Here is a 21,404-nt window from a genome sequence, read left to right as displayed (position 1 = left end):
ATTCTTGGTGTTTCCTTCCTGAAACTGGGCTGATATAGCACATTCCTTGTTCTCACTGTGTTTCCCAGCAGTTCCTGGACTGCAGAGAGCATTCTTGGCACTCACTATCCATTTGTTTCTGGCAGGTGATGAGCAACAGGTGCTCCAGGAAGGAAACGACCAAGAGTCTTTTATTGCCTTTGCCCGAGTATTCAGTGGTGTGGCTCGAAGAGGAAAGAAAATTTTTGTCTTGGGGCCCAAATACAGCCCTCTTGAGTTTTTGCAGCGGGTAAGAATTGGAGATAAAACATTAGTATCTTGTTTCAAGGTTCTGCTCTCTTGTCAAAATCATTGAGATTGGTGATTGCCTTATTGGTAGATTTGTTTTGTCTCTAGAAAGGCACATTCAGGTAAATCTGTGTACTTCCTCTTATGTTACTTTGGTAACATTAGATAAACTTGTCTTGCTTAGAAGCATTTGGGAAATTAAACTAGTATATGAACCAAGTTTTCAAACCTTATTTAATTATAAGGCTTTTCTCTTCAAGGCTAAAGGAAAGACCTGGTTAGAACAGTTGTCATGCTAGAACCTGGGCTTGGCAGATATTCAAGAAATAAGAAAATCCAAAAACTAAGTTGCACAGGCCACAATTACAGGCAGTGGGCAGGTGATAGGTACCAGTTTCTGGGCAGGCAGATCCTAGAAACTGATCAGGAGGGTCTGAAAGTCGGTGAACAGCCAGCATCTGAATGTGTCTGAGCCAAAGGGCAAGTAAGAAACCACAGGCTAGAGCGGTCTCAGAACATTTTTGGACATAAGCAAGCTGTATGTGTAGTGACTAAGTGATAAAGGTCGTGAGATGATAATGCCAGAGGTCTAGGGAGCCAGTCAGGATCATCAAGGAGCAGCAAGTTTAGAAGCTTATAAGCCCTGCAACATCACCAGCAGAAGAGTACATGCTCCTCTCTTTGCAGGTAAATTGGGGAAGCTACCGTACTTGGCTCTGAGCGAAAGAGAGCGAGATGGCAGTTGAAGGAAGTCTGTGCCATCAGCTTTCCTTGCCTTGAATGCTTATTCTATCAGGCTCACAGTTTAATCCTTGGAGCTTGCAGTGCTGAGTAGTGGCTAAGCAGTTTTTGCTCGTCTGTGACATGTTCTCATTTAGCAAGAAGGAGCATAGCAGTTGGTGGGAGTAGGGTTAGATTTTATGGGAGGGTGAAGGTGCTGTATGGCATGTGTAAAAATCCATTGCAATCTTGATTTAGACATAATTGGATGGTTTTATCAGAACGGGTGAAGTCTTGGCGAATTTTTTTTCTTTGCTTTGAACTGTCAAGATGAGTAAGAAATTGTGATTTACTGAAACATTGATTTATTGGGCATTAGAAATTCCAGGAGCACTCCAGTTTATTATCTTCGGTACATAGTGTATCTTTGCTCTTGTGGGGCTCGAGGTTGAAATCAACTGCATATGTGTCAAATGACTCAAGCAGGAATGATAAAATGAATTGATAGCACAGATGACTCCTTATATCGGTCACTGGAGTCCCATAAAGCCTAACTTCAGCTACTTAAAAGAAAAAAGACTGAACTATTTCAGACATAACCCTACCTGGAATTTTGTGTTTATCCTTTGTATTATCTTTTTCAATTGCTGTATGTTACAGATTACCACAAATTTAGCAGCTTAAAACAATACGCGTTTTACTGTTCTACATTTTCTGTGGCTTAGGAGTATGAGCACAGCTTAGCTAGTCCTGCTTAGGATCTCACAAAACTTCAGTGAGAACGTTGACTGAGTTGCATGCTCCTCTGGAGGCTCAAATGGGGGAGGATCTGCTTCTGGGCTGACTTAGTTTGTTGGCAGAATTCAAATCCTCACACCTGTGTCACTCAGGACCCCACACTTTTTCTGGCTATTGGCTGCCCTCAGCTCCTCGAGGCTGCGTGCAGTTTTTTTGTCACGTGGACTTTTGCAGCTCAACTGCTGACTTCATCAAGCCAGAGAGGAGACTGTAGAAGCAATTTACTGCAAGACAGAGTCTTGTATGGTGATCTTGTGTCATCACAGGAGTGACATCCCAACACCTTTGCCATTTTCCATTGCTAAAAGCAAGTCACAGGCCCCACTCGCACTTAGGGAGAGGGAATTTCACCAGGGGGTGAACAACAGGAAGCAGGGATCATGGTAGGGGACTACCTTCAGTCCGTCTGCTACCTCCTTCCCTTGCTTCTCTCTGTAGCTTTGCAACCTGTGTGTATTATCGAAGAATATACTGTTTGTGAGACTTTGTTTTGTTTTGTTTTTCATTTTTGTTTTTTTTAGGGCCACACCCACAGCATATGGAGGTTCCCAGGCTAGGGGTCGAATCGAAGCTACAGCTGCCGGCCTACACCAGAGCCACAGCAATGCCAGACCTGAGCCACATCTGTGACCTACACCACAGCTCACGGCAATGCTGGATCCTTAACCCACTGAGTGAGGCCAGGGATCGAACCTGCAACCTTGTGCTTCCTAGTCGGATTCATTTCTGCTTCGCCATGATGGGAGCTCCTGTTTGTGGACTTTGAATAGAATCTTACTGTAGTTATTCTTTTCCAATTTGCTTTTTGATTTAACATGGTGAGGTAAATTTAAGTTTACACTTATTCCTATAGTCCATTCATTGTTCACTGCTGTGTAGTATTTCATTATAGAAATAAACATTTTATTTATCCATTTTCCTGTCAGTATATATTTGGGCTGCTTTCATTTTGTGCTAATCTAAACAATGCTATTTTGAATGTTTTTGCTCATATCTCCTTGTGCACATTTGCAAAAAGTTTTAGGTAATATACCCATAATGGAATTGCCTGTGTATACTTTAGCTTAACTGGATAATTTCAAATTGTCCTCCAAAATAGTTATGACTTATACTCCCAGTAGCAGTATTTAACAGTTCCACTTATTCCACATCCTCACCAAAATTTGATATTGTCAGGCTTCTTGATTTTTGGTAATCAGATAGGTATGATGTGGTGTTTTCTTACAGTCTTAATTTACATTTTCCTTACTACCCACTTGACATGTTTATTGGTCATTCTTGTTTTCTCCTGTGAAGATATCTCTTTGGGTCATTTGCCTGGTTTTCTATTGTGCGATACATACTTTTTAATATTGTTTTTTATATATTCTTTGTATATTCTGGATACTAATTCTCTGTCAGGGTTTTTTTTGTTGTTCTTTCTAGGGCTACACCCATGGCATATGGAAGTTCCCAGGCTAGGAGTCCAGTCAGAGCTACAGCTGCCGGCCTATACCACAACCACAGCAGCGCCAGACCCAAGCCGCGTCTGTGACCTACACCACAGCTCACAGCAACACCAGATCCTTAACCCACTGAGCGAGGCCAGAGATTGAACCTGCATCCCCATGGATACTAGTCAGATTCGTTTCCTCTGAGCCATGATGGAAACCCCTCTGTCAGTTTTAAGTTTTGCAAATTCCTTGTTCAGTTTGGGACTTGTCATGCTTATTTAGTATCTTTCAATGGACAGTAGTTCTTAATTTTAATGTAGTTGAATTTATCAGTCTTTTCCATCATGGGTTTTACTTTTTTGTATCTTGTTTAAGAAGATAAAGTTATGACTACACTGCAGACCCAGAGTTTTTGTTTTTTGTACTAAAATTTAATGTTTTGCCTTTCTTGTTTAAATGTTTGTGTCAATATTTATATATGTTATGAAGAAGAAAAAATTTCATTTTTTCCCTATACAAATAACCAATTGTTCCAACATTATTAATTGAATAGTCCTATCTTTACCCACTAATCATCTTCTTTGTCAGTTCTGTAATAAACCAGTTTCACATGTACATTGGTCTGTTTTTGAACTATCAGACTTCATTTTTGTTTATCGTTGTTTCTGTTCAACTCTTCTTTTTTCCTATATATTTGACATCCAAAAGGCCAGCTTCCTCTACTCTGTTTTTCTTTGTTCCTAACTCTCTACTCTTCTCTCTGAAGTTTACAGTCAGCCTGCCAAGTTCCATGAAAAGCCCCATTGAGACTTTGGTATTGATTTAAATCAGTGCATGTATTTGGCATGAATAAACACTTGCAGTACAGAATCTTTCTATCCATGGATGTATTAGGTATGGTTCTTCATTTATTCAGGCCATTTAAAATGTGTTTCATTAAATTTTTATCGTTTTCTCCATAAAGATCTTTAACCATGGAGTTCCTACCATGGTGCAGTGGGTTGAGAATCTGACTATAGGTGGCTTGGTTTGCTGCAGAGGTAACGGGTTCGATCCCTAGACTGGTGCAGTGGGTTAAAGGATCCAGTGTTGCCACAGCTGTGGCATAGGTCGAAGCTACAGCTCAAATTCAGTCACTGGCCCACCACTAAAAAAAAAAAATCTTTAATCACTTTTGTTACTTACTCCAAGCTCTCTTATATTTTGTTGTTACTCTAAGAGTTACTGTTTAGATATATATTACATATATATATATATATATATATATATATATATATATATATATATAAATTGCTGATCTAGGGCCATTCAGTTAACTCTGTGTGTGCCCACCTTGCTAAATTCTCTTACTAATTGTAATTTATCTGGAACTTGTTTTAAGTGGACAATCATACTATCTGTGCACAAGTCTATTTCTTCCACGTTAATCCTTACTATTTCAAATTTTTTTCCAACCTGTCTTTACTCTGCAGAGTTGTCACTGAATCAGAACATGTATGTTTAAATGTAGCATGTGTCTAAGAAGTCATCATTTTCATGATGTTTCCAAACCTACGCAAACACCGTAGCTGCTCCCTCCTCTGAGATTTTATGAATTTACTTGCTTGTACTGCCTTTTTGTCACTCACTCTCTGTTTGTTGTCTGTGTATTTTTTGTGTTCCAGACGTTTTTTTCTCTTCACTCCACTAACACAGTGCCTTGGGCCTGAGGGAACCCAACAGAAGTTGGTTACTTGGTTGAAATACTTTCAGGACACTTGCATTTATATGGAGATGTTGAATAATTCAAGACAATATCTTGAATAATTTGAGATAGTATCTCCATAAGAATAAATATGATGTATGGAGAGTTCATAAATCTGTAATCCCTGTAGCATGTCTTTGCTGTGTGTGTGTGTGTGTGTGTGCGCGCGTGCGTGCGTGCATGCAGTGTCTTCTCATCAGAGTCCTTGGTATTTCACAGCATGCCCGCTTCCAGATTAACAGGATAGCATATAATGGCAGTGTTTGGCCATTTAATGGCTTTTTTTTTTTTTTTTTCGTCTTTTTGTCTTTTTGTCTTTTTTAGGGCTGCTCCCTTGGCATATGGAGGTTCCCAGGCTAGGAGTCTAATCGGAGCTGTAGCCACCAGCCTACACTACAGCCACAGCAACTCGGGATCCGAGCCGTGTCTGCGACCTACACCACAGTTCCTGGCAATGTCAGATCCTTAACCCACTGAGCAAGGCCAGGGATCGAACCCACAACCTCATGATAATTAGTCGGGTTTGTTAACTACTGAGCCACTATGGGAACTCCCATTTCATGGCATTTTTATTCCATTTTCCTACTCTTCCAGAGTTCCTCATTTTCATGTGTTACTCAGCACTAGCACAAGCCCTTGCTGAATGCTTAAAGGACATTATAATAAGATTAAAACAATTTTAAGTGATAAAAGTAATAATGAGTGTTGAAATAATAGCATCATGGTCATCAGAACTGATGTATGACATGGTTCATATAAATACTAACAAAGTGCTGTGGGGGGTTTTTGTTTATTTTGTTTTTGTTTTGTCACAATAGAATTTGTATTACTTAGCCATTAAGCTTATGACTATGTAGAACTCTTGACGGTTTTTAAGTCTTTGCGAGGCTTCACTAGTTCGTAATTTATTCATAAAGTGGGACTTATATCACGCCGTTTCAGGTTTACATGAAATGTGGCTGTGCTATACCTTTCTTATGAATAAAAGATAACTTTGTAGAGATTAACTAATTTTTCATTGCTAACCTTCTGTCTTCGCTTCTGTCATTTTTCTTTGCCCAGGTGCCATTAGGCTTCTCAGCCCCACGGGATGGCCTCCCCCCGGTCCCCCACATGGCATGCTGTACTCTGGAAAACCTGTACCTTCTGATGGGAAGGGAACTGGAAGATCTAGAGGAGGTCCCTCCAGGGAACGTGCTAGGTAGGATGGTGCCATGGGTTATGTCTAGACTCCATTCTGAAAGAATACCTAACATGTCTCACAGACTTGAGTGAAATCTTTGAAGGAAATGACGTTGGTCTCTTTTTCTGGTGTCCTCAGCCTTTAATTTAGTATATTTGAGTAAGTAGCATGTATAGCAATGACTTGGTATAAACTATGGTAGTTGTATTAATAAAAAGAAAGTGGAGTTCCCGTTGTGACTCAATGGTAACCAATCCTGCTAGGATCCATGAGGATGCGGGTTCAATCCCCGGCCTCACTCAGTGGGTTAAGGATCCGGCGTTGCCATGAGCTGTGGTGCAGGTCACAGACATGGCTTAGCTTCTGCCTTGATATTGCTGTGGCTGGCACCTGCAGCTCCAATTCAACCCCTAACCTGGGAAGCTCCATATGCTGCAAGTGCAGCCCTAAAAAAGAAGCAAAAATCCCCAAAAGTACTGCTTAAGTAGTGTGTGAATGCTCTAAGCCAAGGTTCCATTTGTTTGAGAGAAGGGAAGGAGAATTCTTGCTCACATTGCAGTCAGTCTAGATGAAGACACTTCCAATTCTGAAGTATTGGAAATTATTCTGATGTAAAAGTCTGTTTTCTTCCAATATATTTTATCCATTGAATGTTGCTTAATATTGTATATTTGTAAATATTGTTTCTTATTTCCATAATATTTATTGCTTGCTGGCTTCCGCTTTTTGTGTGTGACATTCACTTTTTTAAGGTCCTTAGTGCCACCCCCAAGACTCAGATTAAGGAATTTCCCTTGGATCATCACAAGAACCTGAGAGTGCTGTGGAATTCTATATCCTGTTCTGAACCCTTAGGGCCCTGGTCAGCTACAGAGCTATTTATTGGATGATTGCTTGGGCTGGGAATTGTATTTATGTTTTATTTTTTATTTTTTAGCTATTTCTTGGGCCGCTCCCGTGGCATATGGAGGTTCCCAGGCTAGGGGTCGAATCGGAGCTGTAGCCACCGGCCTACGCCAGAGCCACAGCAACGCGGGATCCGAGCCGCGTCTGCAACCTACACCACAGCTCACGGCAATGCCGGATCCTTAACCCACTGAGCAAGGGCAGGGATCGAACCCACAACCTCATGGTTCCTAGTCGGATTCGTTAACCACTGCGCCACGACGGGAACTCCATGTATTTATGTTTTAGAGAAATGATCCAGACTACTGGTCCAGAACAGCTGGGTTTTATACTTTAGTTTGAGAAATTTGCCGAGCCATAGTGATAACAATGCTGGACCCTTAACCGCTAGGCCACCAGGGAACTCCTGCCAAAGCAAAGCACTTTGATATTCCCCCGCAGATATTTTTTTTAATTTTTAAATTATTTTCTTCTTCTTTTTTTTTTTTTTTTGGCATGAAATAAGTAGAATTCCTAGTTTTTCATCAGTGTTACCCATTCTTTTTCATCCCTTTGGAAAATGCTTTTGAACCTTAACAATTGATATAATTTATGAGTTTCCATAGCCAGTAAAATATTTTACCAGGAAAGACACTGGAAGATGAATGGAAAACATACTGTTTTTGTTTAGAAGCCTTTCTTGGGATTACTGTATTGCTCAAATTCAGCTCATTTCATTTTGTTTCCTAACGGAAGGTGAGGTGGAAGATCTCCAGCACAATGTTCAAGTGAAAGAAAAGGTACTGGATTGAATGAATAAAAGATTTAGTGAATAGTTTCTATAGTATCTGCTCCAATTAAGGCTCATTGTGCTCTTTCCCTGGTATAGAGGTTGGGAACTTGACCTGCAGTAGTTCTGGTTTCCTTCTTTCTGCCTATAGATTTCCATATGCTGTCCAGGACTGAGATTAAGTAGGGTATAAGTAGAGAAACCATCTCTCTGTCATCTGCCTCCTAAGGCAGGCTTACTTCTGCCGTCTACTGCAGGAGATGTACTATAAGTTTGAACTTTTTTGCTCGTGAAGAAAAGAGCTATGCCTTATTCTCTTTATTTTGAGGTGGTAGTAGGAGCTAGGATGATGGTAAAGGTGACTTAACATCTGTTTATGAGGTTCAGTTATTAAAAAAAAAAAGACAGATGGAGACACAACTCTGGGACAAAATGGGTTAAGGAGAAAAGCCAGATTTGTTTTGTATAAGAATTAGGATTTTATTTAGCTGCAGGTAGTCAAAAAACCGAAAACCAACTGCATAATCTTAAACCTCACTTGGTTATTTTTATTTTTATTTTTTTGCTTTTTAGGGCCACACCTGCAGCATATGGAAGTTCCCAGGCTAGGGGTCAAATCGGAACTGTAGCCGCTGCCCTGCACCAGAGCTACAGCAATGCAAGATCTGGACTGCGTCTGTGACCTACACTACAGCTTACAGCAACGTGGAATCCTTAACCCACTGAGCAAGGCCAGGGATAGAACCTGCATCCTCATGATCCTAGTCGGGTTCGTTAACCGCCTAGCCACAACTGGAACTCCTCACTCGGTAACTTTGCATAGAGGATAGACAGTCGAGGGCTGGTGGGATGGCCCTCTTATGTCCTCAGGAAGCCAGGTTCCTTCTCTTTGTCTGTTTGCAATCCTCCACATGCGGCTTTTGTCCCCATGGAACGAAGATGCCTCCTGCATCTCTTGGAATCACATCCACATTCCTGGCAGGAAGAGGGCACAAGGACGAAAGGCTTTCTCACAGCACTGATGTGAAGAAATTAGGGAGGAAATGCCCTCTGGGTGACTCATGTCTGTATCCACATCTCTTTGTGCTTTTGTCATACGAGCACCCTAGCTGCAGTCGAGGCCAAGGATCGCGTCTCTTAGGGTTTCTACAATTAAGACAAGGAATGCTGGGGCTGTGATTGGCTTTTGAATAGCCAGCCCACACTGTCAGCTATGTTTCCGGGACATTGCCTGGTGGTGCCTGAGGCCCCTTCACGAAGGTCCTGTTTCTTTACATTAAGGAGGAAGATGGTCTGCCCGAATGATTGTAAATGTAACATTGAAGGTGTTGGAATCCAGCCAACCACTTTGACTCAACCTTCTGAACTGAAGCATATACAGTAATAGTTTTCCTTCTGTTAATCCAAACATAATCAAACTCGAGGCCTAACTAGAAAACATGAGTATACCAAAATTCTGGTCATAGTTTTGCTACTAACTAGTTACATGGCCTCAGGCCAGTTGTATAACCTTTCTGGTCCTCAATTTCCCCAAAGAATTTGGACTAGAGTAATGATTACTAATATTTTGTAGAGTAAAAATAGAATAGCTACTTAAATTTTTTTCTAAGAAGACTATATTTATGGATTCCCAAGGCTGTTTTTATTATACTTAATCATATATCCTAAACTTTAGGACAGAATATTAAATAGCATTGTATAGATACATTTTATTGCTGTAGCTATAAAATATAAATAAAATTATATTTTTTATATCTTGTTTGTAAGATAGAATACAAGCAAATGTAAAAATAAGATACAAACACAATTGGAGTTTAAAATTGCCATTATGGTAGGTTGAGGTTTCAGTGAGGATGGAGTGAGGTAAAAATTCTTAGTACTTTTGTTTTGTAGATCTTCCGGATTAGTATACCACTGGTTGAAAAAAGTCCTAAATTAGATTATCTACAAGATGCCTTCTAGCTTTGTCTTTTCAGTCTGGCATTTTTTAGGGAAAAATCTTATTTCAGTAATTAGGATTATTTCCTTTCCTAGTATTCTTTAGAAGGAACAGTAAATTTTTTTATATGGCTACTTGGTTGGGTTGATAACCCATTTCAGTTGCTCCATCAGAACTAGTTATCAAACATCTTGAACCAGTTACCAAACCTTAGAGTCAGAATTATCTTTTTTCGCCAGATTTCATTTGTTCATTGAGTTAAAAACTGGAGCATATGTAGCAGTAGCAGCAGTTTCGTCAACCAGGTGTTTAATAAAGCTAGGAGTTAAGTTTAAGTCAGGACAGAGGAGAAGGCCAAGAGTTCTGGAATGTTAAGAGGTGAGAGAAGCAACTAGAACAAGAGAAGGCTAATTGCCAGCAAGGGTAATGAATGCTGGGAGTCTGGCTACCAAGTTTCTAGTGTGAGCTCACTGAGGCTAGGTTTGTCACCCTAGTTGTTGTTGTTGTTACTTCAAACCAGTTTGTCCTCCTGTTTGGGGAGGGGGCATGGAATGAAAAGAGTGAGTTGGGTGGCTGAATGTGGCTGAACTAATCTGCATGTACTGAGTATCTAGCGCTGCATAATAAACCGCCCAGTGGCTTAAAACAAAGGCAGTTTTTCATTTTTCATGAATTTGCAATTTGGACATGCTTCATAGGGACAGCTTGTCTCTGTTCCACATGGGGTCAGTTGAAGTGCTCAAAGCCTGGGCACTAGAATTAGGGTGAAGATTCTTTTCACTTATATGTCTGGTGATTGATGCTGATCAGCTGGGGCCATGGCTGGAAGTGGAACTGAGGCTGGAACATGTGGCCTTTAGATATGGCTGCTTGACTTCCTCACAGCATGGTGGCTGGTTCTGCAGGTGAGCATCCCAATAAGAACAGCCAGGAGGAAGCTGTGTCAACTCTTATGACCTAGCCTCTAAAGCCACCAGCCTCATTTTTGCTACATCTTTTTCATTAAAAGTGGGAGTCACTAAGATTGGCCCATATTCAAAATATTCAAAGGGAGAGAACTCATTCCACCTTTTTTTTTTTTTTTTTTTCTTTTTTAGGGCTGCACCTATGGCATATGGAAGTTCCCAGGCTAGGGGTCAAATCAGAGCTGCAGCTGCTGGCCTACCCCACAGCCACAGCAATGCCAGACCCGAGCTGCCTCTGTGACCTACTCCACAGCTCACGGCAACGTAGGATCCTTAACCCACTGCACAAGGCCAGAGAGCGAACCTGCATCCTCATGGATACTAGTCAGGTTCATTACTGCTGAGCCACAATGGGAACTCCTTCATTCCATCTTTTTTTGCAAGATATGTCAAAGAATTTGTGGACGTGTTTCAGGATGACCACACCACTAATCATAGATAATTTATTTCCTATTATATTTTAGCAGTACACATATTATAAATTAAGACATAGTGATGTTTATAGTGATCAGGCAGGCCTATAAACTCCATCTTTTTTACTCTTGTTGAAAATAAGTTGTAATTCTTGTTTTAATAAGAAAATAGTAGAGAGTGATATGACTGATACCCATATGCTTCTCATCAGAAATAATACTGAGTCAGATTTATCAGCTGCAGATGAAAATTTTTGTTGGAGAAGGAAATGAAAACATTATATGGCATTCTTGAACAAGTCAGTGTATATAGTCAAAATCTAAAGGAAAGCTCTTTTATTGGCACTTGAAAAATGCCGATTTCACATTTGAACTCAGCTATAACTCACTTGGAATACTTACACCACTGATAAGTGTGGTTAGAGTTTATGGTCTGGAAAGAGTCGATTTAAAGTTCAAAATCATTTAATTCCAACCTGATGTTTGAAGAGTTGGTATGGATGGGACCAGAGAGCCCCTACCATGTGGAACAGACACACAATAGCCTTTTGTTCCGTTCTCCGTGGAGAATATTTCTAAAAATAAGTGTTTGCTACAGGCTTCTATTAAACTGTGGAGGGAAATTGAATTAGAATTCCAACTCTTTAGCCTTTTTGTCTACATGTTCAGATCTCTTCCATATGGTTAAATCTTTAAAATTTCAGGGGCATATTCTAAGAGGAAACACCATATTCCTCTTTTTACAACATGAGGAAAATAAGAAATATTAATTAGCCTTTTTGTGAAATGGCTTTAGTTTCGCCATGGTTAGTTGCTGGGTTGATAGGAAATCCGTGTGGGTTGAATGGAGAGAGAGAGAGAATCCTTAGTCATGTGGGGGGACTGAGGAGTCAGAAGCTTTTGAGGGGTTTTCCTAACATATTTGATTTGATTAATTCAAGGGAAATTTCAACAGTTTATGACTCTTAAGCCTTTGTGGTACTTTTGTAATACTTTAAATTTACTTAACAGTGAATTTCTTTTAAATATACTTTATTAGCAACATTTCCACTTGGAAGGAATCTGTTTTAATCAGTAAATAACCAGCAGCCTTACTAGTCATTTTAATGTTAATAATTTCACCTGATTTTAATAACTTTTCTTTTTCAGATGGTGATGATTTTATTCTCCCATTTCCTAATAATTGTGTGTCTTATTTCTTTTTATTTTTATATTTCCTATTAAAGTATGATAAATAATAATAGTTGTCTTGTTCCTTCCTGACTTTAATGAAAGTATTCCTAGTATCTTAGTTTGCAGTTTGCTGATGCCTCTTGATTCATAGCTCTTAATCATGCTAGGAAAGGTTGGTGGTGTTTTTTTTTTTTAAATCAGGAATAGATACTTAATTTTTGTTGATGTGTTTGTGGCATCTGAAGACAGGGTTGTAGAGTTTTTCTACTAGTTAAAATTGATGTCCTGAATTATATTTAATTATTTCCTGATTATTAAGATGACCTTGTGTTTGAACTTTGTGTATTTTATTCATACAGTGTTACATTTCAGTTTACTAGTATTTCATTCTGACTTTTTTTTATTATAAATAAAATTGCCATTATTTTCCTGATGTCACGGTAATTCCAAAATGGAAAGCTTCCATCTTTTCTGCCCTCTAGAACTGCACTGTCTAATTGGTAGCCACTAGCCGTATGCCATTATTTCAATTTAAATAGATTATGGAAGTTCCCGTTGTGGCTCAGCAGGTTACAAACCTAACTAGTATCCATGAGGATGCAGGTTTGATCCCTGGCCTCACTCAGTAGCTTAAGGAACTGGTGTTGCCATGAGCTGTGACGTAGGTTGCAGATGCAGCTCAGATCCTGTGTTGCTGTGGCTGTGGTGTAGGTAGGCAGCTGCAGCTCCAATTCAGCCTCTAGCCTGGCACTTACATATGCCTCAAGTTCAGCCCTAGAAAAAGAAAAGAAAAAAAGTTTTAAACAGTTTAGAGTCACTAACATTAAAAAAGTTCACTTCATCAGATACACTAGTCACATTTCAAATGCTCTGTAACCACATGTTGCTAGTGGCTACCAAGTTGGACAGTGCTATTCTAGAGAAATTTCTCTTGACTGTGGTAATCATTTTCCTTTGAAAGTTTTGAAATAGTTCACCTGTAAATCATTTTGGCTGGGTACATAAAAAGTTTGATTCTTTTTAATCTGATAGACTTTCTCATAACCAATTCTGTGTTTGTGTGTTTCCTTGCTTTATTTCTTCACTGTAGGAGTTTATCTATTTTATTTGGAGGTGATGAGGCTCATATGTGAATTTTAAATGTTATGTTTTTAAGTTATTTTTAAAAGATAGCTTTTAATATAGTGTAGGCTCTAATATGGATCCATTTGAAAAGTGCAGATAAGTTAAATAAGAGTTACCTCTTACCACAGGGACAAGTACCAGTCTTTTTCTTTTTTTTAAATGGCCATACCCATGGCATATGGAAGTTTCCAGGCCAGGGATTGAATCTGAGCTGCACACCTACACCTACACCACACCTACAGCAACACTGGATCCTTTAACTCACTCTGCTGGACCTGGGATTGAACCCACATCTCTGCAGTGACCTGAGCCACTGCAGTCAGATTCTTAACCCACTTACCACAATGGGAACTCTCCACATCTTTTTATATCTGTATATGTATATATTTTTAAAATTGTGATACAAATAGAATAACACAAAATTTACTTCCTTAATAATTTGTAGATGTGCAGTTCAGTAGTATATTTTTAATACAAAAAATCATGCTTTATTTTTTCTCTTAGAGGAAATCTCTTCTCACAGTATTTATGACTTTTCCTAGTGTTTAAGTGCATTTGCTGTGACTCAGAACAGTGTTAAAGAGTGGTGCAATAGTAGTATCTTATTCCTTGTAATACAGGAATTCCTGTAAACAGTGGTACCGTGAGATTTGATAGTCTTTATGGTGAAAATAAAATATCCTCCTGTTTCTGTTTACTAGATTAATTTTTAAAATATGAGTAGATGTTGCGATTTATCAAATGGTCTTCTCCACATCTTTCAGGTGATAAATGTTTTTCTCTTTTGACTCATTCATGCCATGAATCATAGGACCATGTTTGCTAACCTCAAACCAGTTTTGTATTCCTAGAGTAGACTTTTTGATGAGTGTATTTCAGTATGTTAATAGAGCAGTGAATTCAGTTTGTTGGTAGTTTTTTTCTGGGAAGTGTGTTTGTTAAAAGTGTATGTGTTAAGTGTGTTTGTAAGTTTGCCTGATCTGTAGTTTTCTATGCATTTTGTATTTGTGGCTATCAGCTTTATACCAGATGCATGATGAAATAACAAATTAGGGGATGTTTTCATTGTCTTTTTGTTTTGTTTTGTAGAACAGTTTAAATGACAAGAATTTTCTGGTCCTTAAAAAATTTGATGAACACCCATAAAAGCAACTATACCTGGTTGGTTGTTAGGCTCTGATTTGATAATGTTATCAGTTGTTACTGCCCCTCCCTCCTTCCCTCCCTCCCTTCCTTCTTCTGTCTCCTTTCTTTCTTTCTCCCTTTTTTATTTAGAAGAGTTGGTTCATTTTTTCCTTTTTTTTTTGTAATGAAATTGTATATATAGCTTATTTATGGCTGAGTTTCTTTGTTTTGTATGTGTTAATTCCTTTTATCATTACATTTTTATGTATACTCTAATTCAAACTTTTCAACCAGTGTACTGCAGTTGCACTTTACAAATACAACAAGCTATTGATCCATTTAGCCCTTAAAGCAGCTGAGCAGGTTATGGGATAGCTGGAGCCCTATTGTCTGTTCCCTCAGATGGAATTGTTACCTTATGGTTTAGTAAAATGCTTATTTTAAGATGTGTCTGTGGAATCCTCATTTTCGTTGACTGGACTAACTGATTATAACTGCATAATCTCTTGAGTAGATAGATTGATCAGTTGCATAACCTAAGAATTGACTATTAATAAACTTATTGCCACTCTAGACATTTTAGGAAAATAAAGATTGCCTGATGGGAATTTTCTTCCCTTTCATTTCCTAATACTGTATTCCTCTTTTCCTCTTAAATGGCACTTACAGAGACCAACTCGTCAGAGGAGATAGAGGAAGAGATTGTTGAAACAGTTTTTGTGAAGTTTTTCAGTTAAAGAAAGGAGTGAAATGGATTAATAGTTTGAAGGAGTTGGTTCAGTCAAAGCAAAGAGAATGGGAAAATGTGTGTATAATAGATTTTGATAATAGTTGTTTTTCAGAGTGAAAAAGAGGTAGTAAAAGAACAATGAAGGATGTGGTGAAACGTTCAGATGATTAGAGGTCTTTAGCATATAGCCTCTTCCTACTCAACAGTGTAAAAACTCATGGTCGTCTGGTGCAAGTAAGGAAAGTTTGGGAGGGAATAAGATTTTGAAAGATGTGACAAGTACGTGGGGAAACCATACTGAGCATTCGTTAGAAGATCATAAGATTGTGCCTTGACTAAATGGGATTGCAGTGAGGCTTTGGGAGCCTAGTAAGTATGGCTCAGACATGGAAACATAAGATTGGCCTGAGTAGAGTGCCAGTCAGGGACTACAAGCAATTCTTAGACATTTGGGGGCTGCCCCAGGTGTAAACTTGGAGGAAATGCCACTGAGACCTGGTTGGCAGGGAGCCACCTCCCTTAAACTTAGCTAATAGACTTATTGCAGTTCCCTCATTTCCATTTGTGTTTTTGGCCCTACCAAGCCTATTTCAGATACAGTAGCTGAAAAGAGGAACAAGTGTGTTTAGAACTTACACGTAATAATAAATTTACTACAGGTCATATTCCATTTCAAGTGATATTGGAAATACATATGTGAGTGGAGTCACGATCTGCATAGTTATCATGTCAACGTGGGGGGAGCCAGGAAATGCAGAGCCTTGAATTTAGTTAAGCTGATAAGGCACTAACAGGTGAAATGTCAGATATAGGAAGCAGAGGTCAGGTTCAAGAAAGTGGTAGTGAAACATTTTACCTCTTTTCGTAGTGTTTCTGATGCATGACAGAATGGGAAGATAATTTGACTTTAGTAAATGGATTCATGAAGGTTGGGGATATATCCTTGATGAATCATATAGTATACTGTCATATTGACAAAGTCACATTGGTTTTATCCAGCTGACAACTGACTGATTGTCAAGGAGCTCAAGAAATACACTCTCGTGTATCCCTAAGTTGATACTATCCATTGGACTGCAACTTGGCAGTCCAGTGGATAGTGTCAATTATACCTTGAGAAATAATCATATATTTTGATTCAGAGGATAATAATTAATAATTAATATTGTACCCAGAGATTTGGCTATGAAGATTTTTATTGTAGTTTTGAGGGACAGAGTAAATGGTTAAATAGGATTAAAAATTTTTTTTTCCAAAAATAAAAAGTATTTCTGCAAAGGCTATGATGATAGTTAGAGAGAAGCTGATACTGCGTGGTAACAGTAACTATGGATTTTGAGTAGTGGCTTGACATTGACTAATTATGAAGGCTTGACATCTCTTTTGGTCTTTTCAGAAAAGATAAAGTATGTGATTTAAAGGAAGGGGGTGTTGGAGGAAGAAATGTGTATGACCTCCCTAAAATGTGGCAGACCCATTAGCTGTGAGAATAATTAAGGAAATGCATTTATTTTAAAATCGTATAATATCATTTCACAATGATTAATTTTTTTTTTTTTTTTTTTTTGGCCTGTGGTATGCGGAAGTTCCCAGACAAGGGATCAAAACTGGGCCACAGCAGTGACATCAGATGTTTAACAAGCTAGGCCATCAGGGAACTCTAGAATGATGAAATTCTTAAAATCTGGCAATACCCTGTGTTGCAGTTATGGAGCAGGGGAAATGTTTATCAACTGTTGATGTAAATTTTAAGTTGATGTGACCACTTTGAAGAATAGGTAACTTGAGACACAGCAGTTCCACTTTTAGGTATGAATCTTAGAGACATTTTTACTTATTTATTTATTTTGTCTTTCTTTCTTTCTTTTTTTTTTTTTTTTTTTTTTTTTGTCTTTTTAGGGCCGCACTCGTGGCATATGGAGGTTCCCAGGCTAGGGGTCCAATCGGAGCTGTAGCCACCAGCCTACACCACGGCCACAGCAACGCCAGATCCGAGCCACGTCTGCGACCTACACCGCAGCTCAGGGCAACACCAGATTCTAACCCACTGAGCGAGGCCAGAAATTGAACCCTCGTCCTCATAGATACTAGTCAGGTTCATTAACCACTGAGCCACAACAGGAACTCCTTAGAGACATTTTTAAATCTACTTGTAAATAAGGACATGTGTGGAGGAATGTTTATAGTAGCACAATTTATGATAGCAAAAAAAAAAAAAAAGGAAACAACCTAAATATCCTTTGCCAGAAGAATGGATAAATAGATTATGGTGCAGTCATAAAGTGGATTATACATGTATGAGAATGATCTACTTGGTAGTTCATATAAATATTACCTTGGGTAAGTCTCACAGATTCAATACATTTAAAAGCCAAGCAAGGAGTTTCTTCTGTGGTGCAGCAGGTTAGAGATCCAGCATTGTCTCTCTGGTGGAGTGGGTTCAGTCACTGGCCCAGCGCAGTGGGTTAAGGATCTGGCATTGCTGCAGCTGGCCCAGATTTGATCCTTGGCCCAGGAACTTCCATATGCCATGAGTGCAGCCAAAAAAGAAAAAGAAGAAAGAAAGAAAGAGCACACTGCCAGCCATTTACATGAAGGTTAAAAACATGTAAATATTGTAAATTGTTTAGAAACAAATGCATCCATAATTTAAATTATAATTATAATTATAATTAAAATACATGAAAGGAGCAGTTCCTGTTATGGCTTAGCAGTTAACAAACCTGGGTAGTATCCATGAGGACACAGGTTCAATCCCTGGCCTCACTAAGTGGGTTGAGGATCCGGCATTGCTGTGAGCTGTGGTGTAGGTCGCAGACATGGTTCGGATCCTGCATTGCTGTGTCTGTGGTGTAGGCTGGTGGCTACAGCTACAATTGGACCCCTAGCCTGGGAACCTCCATATGTTTCGGGTACAGCCCTAAAAAGACCAAAAAAAAAAAAAAAACCTGGAAGGGAAGACAGTATTACTATCTTTCCTTGACACCAGCTAAGCAACTTCAGCATTGTGGCCTTAGGCAAGGTACTTAACCTCTCTGATCCTTAATTTCATCTTGCAGATGAGGATAATGGAAAGCAGCAGGATGATGCCTCTTACTTTGTCTCCAAAAATATCAAAAGGCAAAATGTTAATTAAGTAACATGGTTATTACCATCTATTTCCATGGGAAATATTATCATTAATTAATTGACTGCCACTAGTCACAAATATAAAGAAAATAAATCTCTAAGTGAAGCACATAATTATGAAGATTAAAGAACACTTTTCTAATTTAGCATGTCACTTATTTAAATGTAACACTTTTGATCTAAATGAAAAAATTCAAGTTGGCCACCATAAACATTCTGGAAAAAGCATTCTCTTGGTATTAGGACATCTGTCTCAAAAAATGTCCTCCAGGAGTTCCTGTTGTGGCTCAGTGGTTAACGAACCTGACTAGCATCTGTGAAGACACGGGTTCGATCCCTGGCCTCCCTCAGTGGGTTAAGGATCCAATGTTGCCTGAACTATGGTGTAGGTCACAGAGGTGGCTCGGATCCCGAGTTGCTGTGGCTGTGGTGTAGACTGGCAGCTACATCTCCAAATGGACCCCTAGCCTGGGAACTCCCATACTCTGCAGTGGGGTGCGGCCCTAAAAGACCAAAACAAACAAACAAACAAAAACCTGTCCCCCAAAAATGTATGTAGAAAAGAAATCAAATACTTTAGCTCTTAATATTTCTCTGACTCTCTCTCTCATACTTGGTTTTTCAGTTACAAAAAATCAAAACTTTTTGTGACTTCAAGAAAAAGCTTGAGGCAAGTGGTAATGGTAGAATTCATTTCTGGGAGAAACAAGGCAGAAAGGGTGAATCCTTGAAATTTCTGAATTGCCAGCATTGACGTTAAAGCTCTGCTCCATTTGGGTTGGAGCCTAACTTCAGAAGCAGGCATTTTAGAGAAGGAGTGGCTGAGGCAGAAGGCTGTGGCTTGTAAGTTGGAGGAGGTGGGAATTTTCTGCTGAGAAACCTGTGTACAAGCGTGAACACAAAAGTGAGGATGTAAGCAGACCATGGTATTGTCCCAGATTCTTCCGTGAGAGGCCACACCACGTATGTGGTCAACACAGTCATGAGCCCTGTGAGGTAAATTCAGGGGCAAAGTTTGAGTTTTTTTTTTTTAACAAGAAAATATTAATTATAAAAAATGAGTATTCTTCTGAAATGTTATTATGAAAAATACAGTGATTCATAAATATAGAGCACACCACAGACCAGTATATTTTGCTTTCTTCAAAAGAAATATATTGATATTATTATTATTTTGCTTTTTAGGGCCACACTTGTGGCACATGGAGATTCCCAGGCTAGGGGTCAAATCAGAGCTGCAGCTGCCAGCCTAGGCCACAGCCACAGCAACACGGGATCCCCGGTCCACTGAGCAAGGCCAGGGCTCGAACCCACGTCCTCATGGATACTAGTCAGATTTGTTTCCAATGAGCCATGATGGAAATTTATTTTTTAAGCTGTCCTTTGTAAGGTAAATCCTTAGGTGGACCTCCAGAAATGTATTAAGAGCAGTGGAAGCTGAAAGCAGCTAGGGTCTGCCCTGGAATAAAATATGTTGTGGTCCTTTCAAAAGCACTTGGCTTTTTTTCCAGTGTTACAGGGTAGGGGAGAGTCAATTCACCTTTACTGGGGAAGAAACCCCCTTTTCCCCTTCACTGGCGGACACCTAGTTTATCCCAGCACGGCACACAAGCTACTTTGGGGGCAAGGGACTGACTGGCTGCAGATACCATGAGGACTAGGCCCCATCATAAGTCTCTACCCTTCTTTGCCTCCTGGCTTGTTCAGTAAATATTGGTTGAATGAATGAATGAATGAATGAAATAATCTCGCTGAGCTTAGGCAAGACAGCACGTGAGCAGCCAGAGCTACTTAGTGTTCATCATTTCTCTCTTCCAAGTTTAAAATATTCTCAGGTACAGAAGGAAGATTGTGGAAGATGTTTCTTTAGAAGTGAACACATTTGCTTTTCGTTATGAATATTAGGGAATTTTCTAAGTGAGAGCAAAATCCTTGCTTGGTCTGAGCGCTTCTCATTTAAGGATATCAGGAGAGTGATGGTTCCCTGTGATAAGATTATCTGGGGCCCCAGGGCCAAGGCAGTGTTATCACTGGAAATTCTTCATTTGGCTTGTGTAGTACACTGAAAAGAATTGCTTCTTCCTCCACTCGGTGTGTCCCACGTGTTCCGGGAGGTTCACGGGTACATTCTGGGCTGAAAAAAACCTATTTGATGTTGGAGAAACAGAGTGTTTTTCGGCTCTTTTCTGTGTGCGTTTGTCCAGTCAAGAGAAGAGCATTGTTCTGGGCTTAGTTCTGTTGCCCCCATTTGTGGCCCCTTTGCCTCCTCCTGAGCTGAGGGAGTGAGTTCCCCAGGGAAGGCAGAACTCAGTTGCCTCATAGCCCAGAGGGCTGTCTGTGCCCACTTGTTTTTGTGCATCATATTCTCAGAGGTGTGATGTGTAGGGACGTAAGCTCCACTGATGCTCCCCCCCCCTTTTTTTTAATTCTCTTATTCTCTACCACATACCTTGGCAGTTGCACTCTTTCTTGCATTGTCCTTCGACTGTTTTATGTTAAGTGATTCTCATGGGCCCAGCTATGCTTAGGCATGGACCAGGTTGCCTGGAGGCCAAATATTCCAGTTTATTTTTTTTCCAGATGCATAGCTGTTGTGCCAGCATAGTTTATCAAATAAACCTTCCCCCACCATCAAGTTTTACTACCACTTCTGTCACCATTAAATTGCTGCATATGCTATAGTAGTTTGATGCTGGGCTCTGTTTTCTATTCTGATGTGTTTGGTCATCTATATTGTTTGGTTTTCATGGTTTCAATCTTTTTTTTTTTTTTTTTTTTTTTTGCTTTTTAGGGCCTCACTTGCGGTACATAGAGGTTCCCAGGCTAGGGGTCAAATCAGAGCTACAGCTGCCGGCCTATACCACAGCCACATAAGATCCAAGCCACGTCTGCAACCTACACCACAGCTCACATCAAGCACCGGCTCCCCAGACCCCTTAGTGAGGCCAGGGATCAAACCTGCATCCTCATAGATAACTAGTCAGA

General features: G+C 39.6%; 1 protein-coding gene across 2 annotated transcripts in view; it reads left to right on the top strand.

The window, feature by feature from the left end:
- EFL1 (elongation factor like GTPase 1) overlaps positions 1–21,404 on the top strand; it is a 137,190-nt gene that overhangs the window by 42,418 nt on the left and 73,368 nt on the right. For both annotated transcript variants that reach the window (XR_014810384.1, XM_021098870.2), the window contains exons 14-15: positions 126–268; positions 6,025–6,163. Coding sequence is in view for 1 of the 2 variants with exons in the window: in XM_021098870.2 (XP_020954529.2) it covers positions 126–268; positions 6,025–6,163 (282 nt within the window). In the remaining variant the exon portion in view is untranslated. The remainder of the gene's footprint in view (positions 1–125; positions 269–6,024; positions 6,164–21,404) is intronic.

The sequence above is a fragment of the Sus scrofa genome, chromosome 7, assembly GCF_054392235.1.
Source record: "Sus scrofa isolate SSC_HxYL_T2T_F1_AM1 chromosome 7, Sscrofa_HxYL_maternal_Yorkshire_Landrace_v2.0, whole genome shotgun sequence".
NCBI classification, from domain to species: Eukaryota; Metazoa; Chordata; class Mammalia; order Artiodactyla; family Suidae; genus Sus; species Sus scrofa.
The sequence above is the reverse complement of the archived record's forward strand: the minus strand, read 5'-3'. Positions and strand labels throughout refer to the sequence as shown.